This window comes from Otolemur garnettii, unplaced genomic scaffold (genome assembly GCF_000181295.1).
Source record: "Otolemur garnettii isolate 467f Iridium unplaced genomic scaffold, OtoGar3 scaffold00015, whole genome shotgun sequence".
In the NCBI taxonomy this organism is placed as follows: Eukaryota; Metazoa; Chordata; class Mammalia; order Primates; family Galagidae; genus Otolemur; species Otolemur garnettii.
The window spans coordinates 12,711,101-12,726,373 of record NW_003852410.1 but is presented as its reverse complement, the minus strand read 5'-3'; the positions used below and the strand labels follow the sequence as shown (position 1 = coordinate 12,726,373).

At 37.9% G+C, this 15,273-nt stretch overlaps 1 protein-coding gene across 1 annotated transcript in view; it reads right to left on the bottom strand.

The window, feature by feature from the left end:
* Positions 1-7,767: 7,767 nt before the first annotated feature.
* The window catches only part of CNTN3 (contactin 3), a 293,914-nt gene continuing 286,408 nt past the window's right edge, over positions 7,768-15,273 (bottom strand). Inside the window, 3 exon segments of the mRNA XM_012802498.2 lie at positions 7,768-7,868; positions 10,172-10,340; positions 10,956-11,068. Coding sequence (XP_012657952.2) covers positions 7,768-7,868; positions 10,172-10,340; positions 10,956-11,068 — 383 coding nt within the window.

Here is a 15,273-nt window from a genome sequence, read left to right as displayed (position 1 = left end):
TTGCTTTAAAGAAAATTCTCTTTGAAGGACTTTTCCGTGGAAGACGAATGTCAGTGGATATGAGTGAAATATTTTCAATCATTAGGCTGGAAAATAAACCGGCCGTTTATTCTCTCCTTTGCTTTTCTTTAGACTCGGATCTTGATCCACATCCTCGCTACTCTTCCTTCTGAGAATTGTTTCGTTACTATGAAATGAATCTCCCGAGCTATGGAGTGAGGCAGCAAGGTTTTTCCCCATTCTCATCTTTGCTGCATTCTTTAGCATCTTATAGAAGAGAGGAAACAGGAGGGGAAAAAATGGCTTGCTTTCCCACAGAAAGGGCCTGGTCGGAGGTTGTATTCGGACAAATTGTTTGATTTCTGAAGGGAGATGGTTTTACTTCATATGGTAGAAGTAGCTAAAGACATTGCCTGTGGGATTGCTTCTTGTCCTGTTGACTGAAATGAAGTGTGGAGATCACTTCTGCAGTTTCCAGTCCCAGCAGGACTGAGTCTGTCACTAACGGGCAGTTGTTCTAGCAGTTTCAAGTGACCAGCTCCAGTTAAAAACACCCAAACAGTCCTCGGAGCTAAAGATGGGTCTTTATCAGACACCGTCCATATGACTTCTGCAGAACAAATCCTTTTACACAACATATTCCTTTGTGCCAAGACTCTGCAAAAATTCCTCAGTGTCTCAGATCCTTCAGACTTCCAGAACTTCTCTGCAGCCCAGACTGGGCCTTGCCAAGTCATGTGACTCTTGCGTCAACTCAATTACTCTAATTTGTGAAGAACATATTGAATCTTATTTACTTAAAGGCTGAAGCACTCCTAAAACACAAACAAAGCTTTTAATCTTTGATTGAACATCTTTTTGGATAATGTCCTTCTGAATAATACTGCTGGCTTCCATTTGTGGCAACATTCATGAGCTATTGGCCATTAAGGGCTTGCATTCAGAGAATAAGGATTAATCAGCATTGACGATAAGCTTTATAAATATAACTGAGTTCTCACAACTTCTTGGGTATATATTCTAAAATAGTTTTCAGTCTCACATTCTCTCTAGCCCAGGTGTCCTCAAACTGCAGCCCCCGGGTCACATGCAGCCCACCTAGGACATTCATCTGGCCCGCCAGGTGTTTTTGCTGCTGCTGCCTGTCCTGTTTAGCACTCAACTTGTCCCCGGGCCTGCAGTCCAGCCCTCCAACAGTCTGAGGGACAGTGAACTGGCCCCCTGTTTGAAAAGTTTGAGGACCCCTGCTCTAGCCCCTTCTCCTGCTTTGTCGCTAGAATATAAGCTCTCTGGGGTAGGAGTCTTATATCTCTAGTCTCAAAACCAAACTCTGAAACCTTGTTTGAAACTCTGGATGGGTGGATGAACCATCTTTGAGATAGATACTGGTATTGTGTATACTGGACAATTGACTTTAAAGAATGATCCAGAATTCAAAGCCTAATAATAATATCGATAATATTAAGTTATCAGACATTATCGAGGACACATGAACCAAACTATGATAAACGTTTTCTGCAATTAAATCATGTAATCCTGCAAGGCAAGTCCTTCCAATGCTGTCATTTAAGAGCTGAAGATTCTTGGTCATGGAGGTGGTAGCATTAATGATCAAAATAGAATCGTCAGCATTCTTGTCAAAGGTCATAATTATTTAGGGACTCAGCTAGGATTCCAACCCAGATCTATGATTGAAAACACATACTCTTAACTACTAGGCTACGTTGCCTTCCTCACAAATTTGCCAACTTTCTCAGTATAGATAATTTGCTGCTTATAACTATTTAAATAAATTTCACGAGATCCCTTATTCTCCTACTAATCATTTCTTATTATCTCCAGGGGCAGAACAGAGAGAAAAATTAAGTGAACAAAATAGGAGACTGTACGAGGAAATGGTGAAAAATTCATCGGTTTAATTCAACAACCGTCTACTGAACACGTAAGATAAGTCCTGTACACAGAAAGTCCTGGGTCAGGATTAAGATCCCAATGAACATTTCTCTGCATGAAATGTTGCCATTCTTATCATTTGTCCCTCTTTATTGTTTTTCCTGAATTTTCCCAGGTAATATCCAATTCTCTGGAATATAATTCTTTCTCTCCCCTACAGTAACTTAATGATCAAAATGGAATCGTCAGATTCTAAGATAATTTCAACAGGCAGAGTAAGAATAAAGAATAAAAATGCAGACGGACAACGGAAGCATCCTGTTCTTAGAGGTTAAATTCTCTGTTAGTACCTTAACTAACAGTCCGTGCAAGTCCAAGAGGCAATTATCACCTACATGTAAAGCAATACGGCACCACATTGGGGGGCTGGACTCAAATAAAATCAGCAGAGAAATCTAATAGTTCAAATGAACCATATTCCAATATGTTTGCATATTTTCTTTCAAAAGAATGGTATAATTTACTAATTGCTAATTTTGTAATTGCTGCTGTGGGTTGGTTTTACCTCCAATATTTACTGAAGTATATCCAAAGTATAATGAATAGCAGGGCAATTTTCATTTTTAAAAAGGGTAAAATACTTTAGAAGAAATGAACCTAATTAAGATTAATTTTAAATTAAAAAAAAAAAAGAAAACCCTGGCATTATGAGAATAGGCGACAGCAGGGGGGATATTTTAATTAGAAAAAAGAACATGTCACATCCTAATCATTTTGTGTTTTTTTAATGTCATTGAATTAAGGAGGTTTTCATTGAAAATGGTAAAATTACTGAAAAATTGAGAATTATTCAAAATATCTTCAAAAAACATTAAAGAAAATGTATAATGAAAGTTAAAATATTTTAATATTTTTTACTTAAAGAACACTAAATCTGTGTCAGTGTTAGCTTGAATAGGGAAGTAAGAATCGGAGAATATAAAAATGCTCAATAACTAAAGAGAAGATTCCCAGATTTTCAGTTCCCCAGTTTGAATCAAGATCAACAAAAGTGATAGAATAAAGTATGTGACAAGTTGATTTCAGAGATGCTCACTCAGAGACTCTATATCTGATGGATCTGATTTCAAGAGGGATTTAGAGCTTAATCATGCTCAGAACTCAAGATATTTCAGCCAACTGTCTGGGTCAGAATTCCATTTTGCCACACCCTTGCTAGGATGACCTTGTGCAATTTACTTAATTGTCCTGGGCCTCAGTTTCTTCATCTGTAAAAAGGGCTTGATTATAGAGCCGAAATGATGAGATTACTATGAGCATAAATTTAATTTAGCAAAGGTAAAGTGCATGACTCAGAATCTGGCACATAGACAATAAATATGCTATTTAATACTATCAACATTATATTTCTATGAAAAAAAATCTGATCCCAGAATGACTTTACTCCATATACCTTCTGGGAACTCTTAGAATCATAGCTTGCTTCCTAGTCCAATGAGATTAAAGAAGAGTTCTAAAAATATTGAAGCAAAACCACATTCAGAAGGATGTCTTTTGTCTTCTCACCTTATATATTTGCCTGCTGATGAGAAAGATGGCTCTAAGCACTCACATACGGTATTTTGCTTACTAACTCTCAGCGAGGTAGTAACAATCACTTTGCTGTAAGGGAGGTAGAAACAATCACTTTGCTTCACACAAAGAGGACCCTTCAGCACAGAGGAGTTGAGCATTCGCTGAAGCTCTGACAACTGTATGGGGATAGTGCTACTAGTATGGTTCCCATTTTGCAGATAGGAAAACTGAGGCCTAGAGAAACTATGAAATTTAAGCAAGATCACATGGCTATAAATTGGTGAGGGTGCTGTTCACATCAAGGCAGTATAACTTCAGATCCTTCCATGACAATCAGCCCGGCCTTCAGAAGAGAGGACATTAGCACTGTGGTAGTGATAGAATCTGTTTCTGTATATTCTCCAGGTTGTCTTCCTTCATCAGGGGATATTGATATTAATGCACCAATTACAACTGCACTTGAATTTAAAATCTCTCTCTCACACACACTTACTCATGCCAAGATACAACCCCATACATATTTTCCCACTTAATTCTTCCACCTCTAAACACATCTTTCAATTCTCATGTAAGAAAATAAACTGTTGTTTATTTTTTTTTTTCAGGATTGGAAGGCTGATTTTTTTTTTTATTCATTCATTGATTCTTTTTTTTTAATGCTTAGTTAAAAAAATTTTTTTTCTTTTTTATTTAAAGGTAACTATGTACATTAATGCACTTCTGGCTTGGCGCCTGTGGCTCAAGTGGCTAAGACGCCAGCCACATACACCTAAGGTGTCGGGTTCGAATCCAGCTCAGGCCCGCCAAAACAACGACAGCTGCAACCAAAAAATGGCTGGGCGTTGTGGCAGGTGCCTGTGGTCCCAGCTGCTTGGGAGGCTGAGGCAGGAGACTCGCTTGAGCCCAGGAGTTGGAGGTTGCTGTGAACTGTGATGCTACGGCACTCTACCCAGGGGGATAGCTTGAGGCTCTGTCCCCCCAAAAATAAAAAATATGCACTTCTGGGGTACAGTGTGGTGTTTTTACACACAATCCGAAACACTTCCATCAAACTGGTTAACATAGCCTTCATGTCATTTTCTTAGTTTTTGTGTTAAAATGTTCATATTTCACTCTTAGAAAGATTCACTTGTACCCTTGTAAGATAAACCACAGAAGTGATCCCTCCAATCTCCCTCCCTCCACCTATTCCCCCCTTCCTCCCCCTCCCCATATTCTTAGGCTGTTATTAGGTTATAGCTTTCATATAAAAGGTATAAATTAATTTCATAATAGGGGTGTGTACATTGGATACTTTTTTTTCCATTCTTGTGATACTTACATTTTCCAGCTCCATCCATAAACTGTTGTTTCAACCCTCATTTTCCTTGCATTAACAAAAGCATTTAAAGGTATTTACTAATTAAATTAATTAAAAACAAATATTTTTCTAGTATATTTTTTCGAATATTTAGAATGTATCACAAGGATCATTTGAAAGCAAATCTCTAACACTGATACCAGTGAGAAAGTCTATGGAGAAATTGATAAGTTGATACCAATTTTTTCTTATTTATTTATTGGTTCAGGTTCATTGAGGGTACAAAGAATGAGGTTACACTGTTTGCGTTTGTTAGGTAAAGTCCCTCTTATAGTTGTGTCCCACCCTGAAGAGGTGTGTCACAGACTGTCACCCTCCACCTGCCTCCCTCCTCCTCACTACCTGCTCCCTCACCCCCCACCTTGAGTTGATTTGAGTTTTCTCTTATGCGGGTATATATTGATCATCTACTGGCTTTATATTAGAATTGAGTACATTGGATTCTTGCTTCTCCATTCTTGTGATACTTTATTAAGAAGAATGTGTTCCAACTCTATCCAGGTTAATACAAAAGATGTAAAGTCTCCATCTTTTTCAATGGCTGAATAGTATACCATGGTGTCTTGTTAATCCATTCCTGCATTGGGGGGGCATTTACAGTGTTTCCACATCTTAAAAAATCAATATCAACTGCTTCTAGCCTGCCATCAGGCTGGAAAGCAAGATGGCAGAGTAGAGACATTTGACACAGATTTTAAAATGATACTTGTCAAAAATAAGGGAGCAGCTACTTGGGATCAAAGAAAGTCAGAAGAAACCAGATATATAGAAAGTAAACAGATAAAAGTAAATTTTCTGCTCCCCCCTTTTCTCCCCTTCTCCCCACGGTCATTGTCTCAAAGTGCTGATTTTACTGAGTCGGTGAGGTACACAAATGATTTTTTAAATATCCTGTTAAAATAAATAGAAGCTAAATGTTGGCTGAAAACAATACGAGACATGACAGGTTCACCGTTCACTATCACGGTGCTCTCCCCTCTCCTCTGTCGATGGTCTTCTTTGACCACACTGCAAGTAACTACGCATGAGCATTTGAGTTGATTGTTATAAATTTTATTAGAATAATAGAAAATAATACATACAGATAACCATAGGATACGCACACAGGAATTTTAAAGATAAATCTGATACTTTTCAATATGAAACAAAGTACATATCTCACGGAGATATATTGCTAGAAACAACAGGAAACAATAGAGCAATCATCTGGAAAATGAAAAGCTTAGGAACATATTGTAGGAATTATTAAATCATAAAAAGGTACAACCCCCTTACATGAAGCATAAAATTCAGGTATTGGAGAAAGCGTTTCCCCATTTTTTGACTGGAAATAGCAATGGTCATATGAAATCAACTAATCATTCAGATTGTTCCTAGATATGTACAGTATATACACCCCTTGCAGAGAAAGTTATAAATATTTTTCTCCTTTATGTATAATGAATTTCTCTTAAATCTAACCTCTAAATGTAAAGTCTCGCTTTATGGGTGATATCAGAATTTCACTAAGTAAGTTTTAATCTTTCTTGTTATTATCTGAACTGTTGGTTTCAAATTCTGGTATCTGTGGAATTATGAACAAGTTCCTACAAAATGTGAAATTGGTAGGAAAGAGGTAAAAAATTGATTTTGCAATGTCAAACACTCCATCTGCTGATTTTCATATATTCCCTACATATTGCTATGAAGTCATGTCTTCAACAATTCTTTGAAAACCACATATTGAAAGACTGAGTCATACATATCAAAGTCAGCAGAATTGCCTTGGTTCCATTACAAACTTAACTCAGGAATGAAAATGCCTGCCAGACTCACTCAGATAGGTGGTGAGATTTCATTAAAAAACTATCTCTGCCATCCAAAAAGGAGAAGATCCCTTAATGGAACTGGAAATTGAAATGAAGGTTTGTGTGGATTTTGTTTAATATTTGGGTCGAGATTCAGGTCATTCCTGATTTTCTCCTTCGGTTTTTAATAAAATCTGAAAGCTTATTCACCGCTGTGAAGGAAACAATTCCTTTTGAATTTTTTCTTTTTAATTTTAAGAAAGGATCAAATGCAATCATTTCAATTTTTTTAATATCACCGAACAAAACAGAAAATATTATCTAGAGTGTGGAATGCAAGCTTGAAAGATCCAGGTTGGTCATCCTGACGTTCATATAATTAAATTCTTACTAACATTTGCACAGGCTCATTGCATTTGGAGTCGCAAAGTACTTTTATATTTCCTTCTTTATCTTTTAAAAACTAATTTCTAGGGCAGAGATGGATCAGATGGGTATTATTTTCTCTACATTTTCTAGATGAATAATTGAGAGGTACAGAGAACAGAGCTATTTGTAAAGTCTTCTAACCATTTAACAGCATACTAAAGAAGGCTACTCCTTGACTCTGTTCCTCTTAATGTCATTCTTCTTAAATCCAGAGCCACATTTTCCAATACCCCTTGGAATCACCCGCCACCTCCTTCCAGCAGGATTAATTTTTTAAAATCTTTTTGTTCCATTGTGGAGGATTTCAATCATCATTTCAAGAATGACACTGGCTAAGTCAAATAATGCTGGTACAAATAGCACTGAACTGGCATTTTTTTAAGTAAAAGAGTATTTCAATGGGGGGGGAAGCATGTAACATACGGGAATATGTGAGTCTTCATTCATCGGCAGTGCTTCAACTCTTAGCTTAAGAATATTTATATCAAAAGTCGGAAGTATGTAATATGTAAATTCCTTTGGTATATCAAGTTAATATTAAGGCATTTCAGATTCCCCTAAAAGGATTTACTTTTTTTATTATTATATTCATATTGTACCTATAATGAAGTAGAAAGTTAAAAATAAGAGTTGAAAAAAACATGCATAATCACTGCATTTCATGAAAGCACTTTTTTTGGGTAACCAATGAACTTTCCAATAAGTAAGAAAAAAGAGTGGCTATCACCACAGGGCATTTACAGTAAAGAACAGGACTATAGGCATATAACTTGACATGGGGTGGACGTTGGAGATGGCTGACGTGGATCCTCTTGCATCCATATCTGTCAAAGACGATAAAGAGGTCATTAATAAGGAGAGCACCAGTAAGCATTCAGGATACTGACATTGAATGTGTGTGGCCTCCACCAAACTCATATGTTGAAATCCTAACCCCTGATGGTATTAAAAGGTGGGTCCTTTGAGAGGTGACTCAGATTCTGCTGGTACCTTGATCTCAGACTTCCCAGCCTCCAGAATTGTGAGATATAAATTCCTTTTGTTTCTTGGAGTTTTGTTACAGCAGCCAGGAGGGATGAAGGCACAGGGCAGTAGCAATGGGTCTCCTAGCTACGTTACATCATGGCATGAACCTACCCCGGGATCACGATTGTTATTAGCCTTCGTTTTAGTTACCAACGTAGTACATTTTGACACTAGTTACTATGAGTGTCTATAAAAACATGAATGTGTTTTAAGTTTTCTTGAATGATTCCAGGCTTTGTTTATCTATTATTATTTAACTTTAATTGAAATTGGAAAAACAACTTAATCATTTTGAAAACAATTATATGCGATCACAAACAATCCTGAGATAATTAGACGTTTAATTAAAGAAAGCTTCACTGTGTAAGGATCTGGAAAGTCTGTGCTTGTTCCTATTTTATGCATTTGCCAGATAAGTCGTTACATATAATAAAAATTATCATCTTAAGGAAAAGCAATCAATAAAAGCTCCATTTTCACAGAGACAGCCTTGCGCAAGTAGTCTCTGCTAGCTCAGCAAGACAGCAGATGTCAGATGAAAAGGCTACTTTTGACTCAGCAGCCCCAAAATGCTAAAAAATAATGTCTACCCGTGCAAAAGCAGAGAATCTATTTCCTTTAACAGCAGCACTTTGTCCATATTATAATGTTAACTTTATACCTTGCACTATTTAGGAAACGAGAAGTATGAGTTAAAAATTTGAAAACCTTTCTCAGTTGCTTTAAATGCAAAAAAAAAAAAAGCAAAAAAAATTTTTTAAAAACCTAAGTTAACAATAATACACTGACCTTAATTCCTGGTTTTGCTCTAATTTAGAAATGTCTGCAGACTGAGAAGGCTTTTACATTGAAGAACTTAGTTCTGAGATAAGAGGTTCCCATTTCCTTAGTCTGGCTTAGTTTGTTTCAGTCTAAGGATAGCTGTCTTTATGATTTTATAGAAAGATAAAATACCTCCAAGTTTCCTATCTCCCTTTCTCTTCAGTTGGTAATGTCAGACGTTTTGTTTTTCCAAGATTAAAGACAAACGTTTCAATCTTGATTGTCCAATACTATACCCTAGGCCAGTCTCAACGAATGAAAACAGGGAACAAAGTTATTTATGTCACTGCTAACTTTAGAATAGAACAGGAAGCCAAAATGGGCTTTATAGTACTTAAATTGAGGCCAGAAAACCCCGGACCTGGGATTGAACAGTGAAGATGACATTTCTCCTACCATCGCGTTCATAAAACATATATGCCGACGTCTACTTCTCTTAACTCTGAAAGTGCAATTTCTATAGTCAGGTAGGTTTCGTGTGGATTTTGAAAAGTTAGCGTGAACTTCCTTAGCATTACCGCTTTCTTTTAAAGGTGTCTTTCGGCATGGCACACCAAAGTGCTTTATGACCTTAACAAAGGTAATCGTTCTTTTTAAAAATTGCTAAGTTTTTATCTATAATTTGGAGCAGGCAAACAACTGGAATATTAAAGATCTTAAAATAGTGTATGGGTTCAACTTTGCCCTTGAGAAATGCTGGCTTTTTTTGTTTGCTCGTTTGTTTGGTTTTTTGACAGGCTCTTGCTGTGTTGCCCAGGCTAACGTGCTTTGATGTCATCATAGCTCACAGCAACTTCAAATTCCTGTGCTCAAGCGATCCTCCTGCCTCAGCCTCCCTAGTAGCTGGGACTACAGGCATGATTGTTTTTTTTATTTTTATTATCCATTTTTAGTAGAGATGGGGGTGGTGTCTCACTTTGCTCAGGCTGGTCTTAAACTCCTGTGCTGAAGGAATCCTCCCACGTGGGCCTCCAACAGTGCTAGAATTACAAGCCTGGCACCGGACCAAGAATACTGTTTTTATAGGCAATCCAAAGGAAAATTTAGGCATAGCTCAGAATGAGGGAAAAAATTGAAATGAATAAAGTTTTCCTAAATATTTTTTGACATCTTTTCCTTCTGTCTTCATTTTCTTATTTTGCCCACCGTTCGGGAGTTCCTCCCTCACTCATCCCCCATCTTCCGAAACCTCAGCATCTGGGTGAGAGGCATGATGGGAAGATGCACTTTTGGATGGAGTGACCCTGATGTAAAGAAACAGTGACTTCAACCCACTTACTGGTTATTCGTGGGATCCTGATCTGTTCACTGCTCGTCCCATCCCCTCCATCTGTTGTGGCTTTGACTTCAATAATGTAGTCCTCTTTAACCGGTAGCAAAAGCTCAGCTGAAGTTTTATTAGTGCTCAGTACCTGCACATTATGTTGACTGCTAGTCCTATAGAAAACCTGAAAGGCATGAACAAAGACACTTATTCTTTAATTGCCTGCTTTTATTTTCTTTACTCGGAAACTAGCTTCTTTGTCTTTCTATACCCACTAGAATATAAATTGCGTTCACAACTCTATCCCTAGGTCTTAGGTTAAGAATTAGAACCAAGTAGTATTATCCAGTTCTCAAAATCCAGAAGGTGGGGGAAGTCTGAACTTGTTCTATGGAAGAGCGCAGCTGGGTAGGCTGGGTCTTGGTGAGGCTGAGAGAGAGGGCGGTGCCATGTAATTTGGATCTTGAGTGCCTGATTAAGGAATCAAAGGCAACACTTTCATTTATTTTTAAGTAGTACCTGGGCGAGCATCTAAAGCAGCAAACTGATTAACACACAATTTATAAATATTGTGTCCCAAATTCCCCCACGAGCAAAATTATTTAACTTAAATCCATATTTAAAAAATAAGATAGTTTGGGAAAAAATCCATTTTATAAAAAGCTATAAAAGTTATGTCAAAATCAGATTAGAGAAACCACATCATCAACATTTAAAAATATACATTTAAGCCGATCTTCCCTCGGTTAAGTACTGCCAACGAGTAGGAAAATCAAGCCCTACGAATGATACAACTTACTTTATATCCTGTTACTTCTGATTCATTCTCCATGGCTTTAACTTGTTCCCAATTCAGTAACACTTTAGTGTCTGTGGCATTCCAAACGACATTTCCTGGCGGCTGACTGGGAGCTGGAGATGCGAAACAAGAAATTAAAACAGATTTGAGCCTGGGGTAATATGTTACACAGGGAGATAGCGGACTATCCCAGGAAGTGAGGAGGAATGGGGCAGGATCTCTTTAATAACTTATGGAGTAGCGATGGAATCAGAAAACCAAAGGTAGCTAAATTTCCTTTTACAAAGGCATTTCACGTCAATTGTGAGATAATTCACTCTGTCATACTCATCACGCGTTTTGGGGCATTTCTCACTTACTACACTGATAACTCCCTGAAAACACATTGATAGTGGAGATAAGAAAATTCCTTTATCTGCCACCAGAGGAACACTTGGTGATGAGCGGTGACACCTGCTTTGATACACACACAGCCTGAGAAATCGCCAAATGAGCTGATTATATCACATAAAATAAAATGTAATGATTTGAGCCAGCCTTCCACGACGAGATGGGCAAAACCCGAGGCAGTAACAAATAAGGATTACTGAGATTTATTTCCATTAAGTAATAGCCACACACATAAGAAATGGCACTAGAGAGTCTACATTGTAGAGTCTTTGTTTGAAGCCAATTTTTGAGGAAAATAAGACAAAATACTAAAAAGTTAAGGAGAATTCCGTTAGAGAATTAATGGAACTCTCTGAGGTTTATAAACGTGGATTCCTAGCTTAGTTTTCTCTCATGCACACTGGATTGTAAACACATGCAGGGTGTGAGGTGGGAGGTAGCAGCCTTTGTCAACAGCAGCAGAGGCTACTGCAAATTCAGTTTCTTGTCAATCATGAAACAACAAATGTCATTATTATTCATGGAGGAACAGCCTCACAAATGCCCCCAATAGTGCTGAAGTATGTTGTCTCATGGGTTTAACCGCAGAATCTGATTTGTAATGGGACTGACTTTGTAATGGGAAAATGATAGAACAGATTGGCTATCCAGAGAAATTTCTAAACATCGATTCATGCCGAGAGGGAAATACAGCTGGACTTACAGATGGGAACAGCTCAAATACATTTATGTGTCTTAATGATACCAGCAAACAAGACTGTGTAGACTGTGTTCCCTGTGGCTTCTTGTGCTTCCTGTCTCCTTTTGAACACTATTTTATGTTGCTTCCAAATTTTGTGATCTGGTATTAACAAGGAGCTTAGGTCAGCTAAGATTGCCCCAGCTGCAATGCTTTGATAACAGAAATGTATAAGTAATAGCAGTTGCTCAGGGTAGAAAATACTAGTGACCATGTTCTGGCCGTTCAATCCAAATATAGGAATGTTTAATCGTGAGAACATATCCCCAAATTCTGTTATTCCCTATGGCCTGACTGCACTATAAAAAGACAGATTTGATTTGATGCAGTTCAGAGACACGACACGATGGTTTGTTCTACCCAAAGATGTAAGTGTGGATGTCATAGAAAGTTTGAAGGATTTCGGTTGAATTACCTATTCTAACGCTGGCCTTGAAAGAGAAATGACTATAAATATAACATTGGGGTTTATCCTGAGGAAGTCCCAAAATAGATGAGTTGAATGAGCTCAGCCTGAAATGAATACTTTTGAGATGACAAAAAGAAAAAAAAGAAAAGAAAAGAAAGGGAAAGAAAGGGGAAAAAAAAGGTTTGTTCTACGCCTGACTGATCTTTTTGTACACAGTGTTTCCTGAGTATCAGATAGTCATGCACCATTTTGTCATTTTTGCTATTTTGAAAAAATTGACTCAATTTTTAAAATGAAAACCCCTATTTTAGCCTTCCTTCAAACAATGATATTTACATAATAATGAGCTTGATATGCTGGTTGCAGCATTTCCGGGGTACTCTCTAAAGTAAGTAAAGTTCGTGCTTCATTTAAAAATGGTAAAAATGTTTGTGACTCACCTTTATATCATCTCTCTTAATACCTCTAGTATAAATAATGCCATCTGGGAAATTCTGGACAAGATTAACTTTCCTCCCCGTATGGAAAATTCTATCATTACGTAACTATGCTTACATCTACAAGAATCTGTAATGTGTTAGGCATTTCGAAATGTTATTGATGTAATATAATCTACTCAATCCTCATTGCATTGCATTGAACAATACCCATTTCTGTATATAGGTCACGTAAACCCAGAGAGTTAAAAAAAATAAAGATTATAGGGCAGTGCCTGTGGCTCAGTGGGTAAGGCACCGGCCCATAAACTGAGGGTGGTGGGTTCAAACCCAGCCCCGGCCAAACTGCAACAAAAAAATAGTGGGCATTGTTGCAGTGCCTGTAGTCCCAGCTACTCGGAAGGCTGAGGCAAGAGAATCGCCTAAGCCCAAGGGGTTGGAGGTTGCTGTGAGCTGTGATGCCACGGCACTCTACCAAGGGTTAATAAGTGAGACTCTGTCTCATAAAGATAAATAAATAAAAATAAATAAAATAAAGATCATATCCCCATGTTCATTGCAACATTATTCACAATACCAAAAAGTTAACAGATGAGGGCAGCGCCTGTGGCTCAAAGGAGTAAGGCGCCAGCCCCATATGCAGGAGGTGGTGGGTTTAAACCCTGCCCTGGTCAAAAACCACAAAAAAAAAAAAAAAAAAAAAAAGGTAACAGATGAATGGATAAACCAATGTGGTGTATCTATACAATGGAATGTTATTCAGCCTTAAAAAGGAATGACCTGTGACACATGTTATAACATTGATGAACCTCGAGGACATGCTAAACATGACATAAGCTACTCACAAAAAGACAAACACTATGATTCCACCCGTATGAGACATTTAGAGTAGTCAACTTTATAGAGACAGAAAGGAGAGTGGTGGTTGCCTGAGGCTGGGGAAGGAGAAAACGGAGACTTGTTTGACAGGCACAGAGTCGTCCTGGCACATGAAAGTAATTCTGGAGACGTGCACAGGAATGTGAACATACTTAACACTGGGCTGCATGTTTAAAAATGGTTAGATGGTAAATGTTAATGCGCTTCACTGTGATTAGAAATTTAAAACAATTTGCTATGCTCCACAACCAGTGAGAGGTACCACATGGATTCAGACCAGCGCTGTTTAATTCCCCTGCTCCTTGGGAAGAGAATGTTTTCTTGCCTCTCGCAGTTGTTGGGCTTGGGCATGGTTCCCGTGGTTCCCTGCCTGGGGAAAGATGCATTTCCCCTTCTTATCGGCAAGTCATAGACACGAGGCGTCATTGTAGACGGGACTCGCTTCCATCAATGGAATAGGATAAAAAGGGAAATGGGCCACTTCCAACTGGCAGCTTCAAAAACCACTGAAGCCCATTTGCTCTTCCCTCTGTGATGAGTTTGGCTTTTCCTTCAGTCTGAGTCCTGGAGTGAACGGATCAGAGCTGAATCTCTCTCATGATGGATGAGTGGGAAAGAAACATGCATAGTTTACTTTATTTTACTTTTTATTGTTTGGGATGCATTGTGGGTACAAAGAGTTAGGTTACACTGATTGGATTTGTTAGGTACAGTCCCTCTTATAATTGTGTCCCACCCCTAAGAGGTGTGTCACACACTCCCATCCCCTTTTCAAGTATAAGGGAACCTTCCAGCTACTGGGGATGACAACCATGATCATGTAAGTCATCCTATTACCATCAGCTTACAAAGAAAAAAAAAAGAGAAATATATTATGTTTTGTACAATTAATTACACAGCAAATATATGTTTAAAAAATACATATTTTAATATGTGTTTCTCTTCCCCACTTGCTCATTCCACTACCCCTCACCCTGTATTAGGTTATCTATGGCTTTCATATTAGAATTGAGTACACTGGATTCTTGCTTCTCCATTCTTGTGATGCTTTACTGAGAAGAATGTGTTCCACCTCAGTCCAGGTGAATACAAAAGATGTAAAGTCTCCATCTTTTTTAATGGCTGAAGATTTGAGGCTTTGTCATACTCTAACCTGGATTAGCCTAGTCTGATCATTACAGCTGTTAAGCAGTATTTAAATGACTGAAGAGACACAGTGAACTTTGTAGAAGCATGGATCCCTGTGACCGAGTAGGAATGGGCAGGAAACAGGTGACAGGGTATCTTTTCTAATTTTACCTTTACTATTCTAACTTGTGTGGAAGTGTAACCGAGAAGGTGTTGAATTCCAAACTTTGCTAGATCTACCTTGATTTGTATGTGGCTTACATTTTGAAGTATTTGGGGAATCATCTGTCAGCATTCATATCATACAGATTTTTTTTTTCTCTGTGAACTCAATTT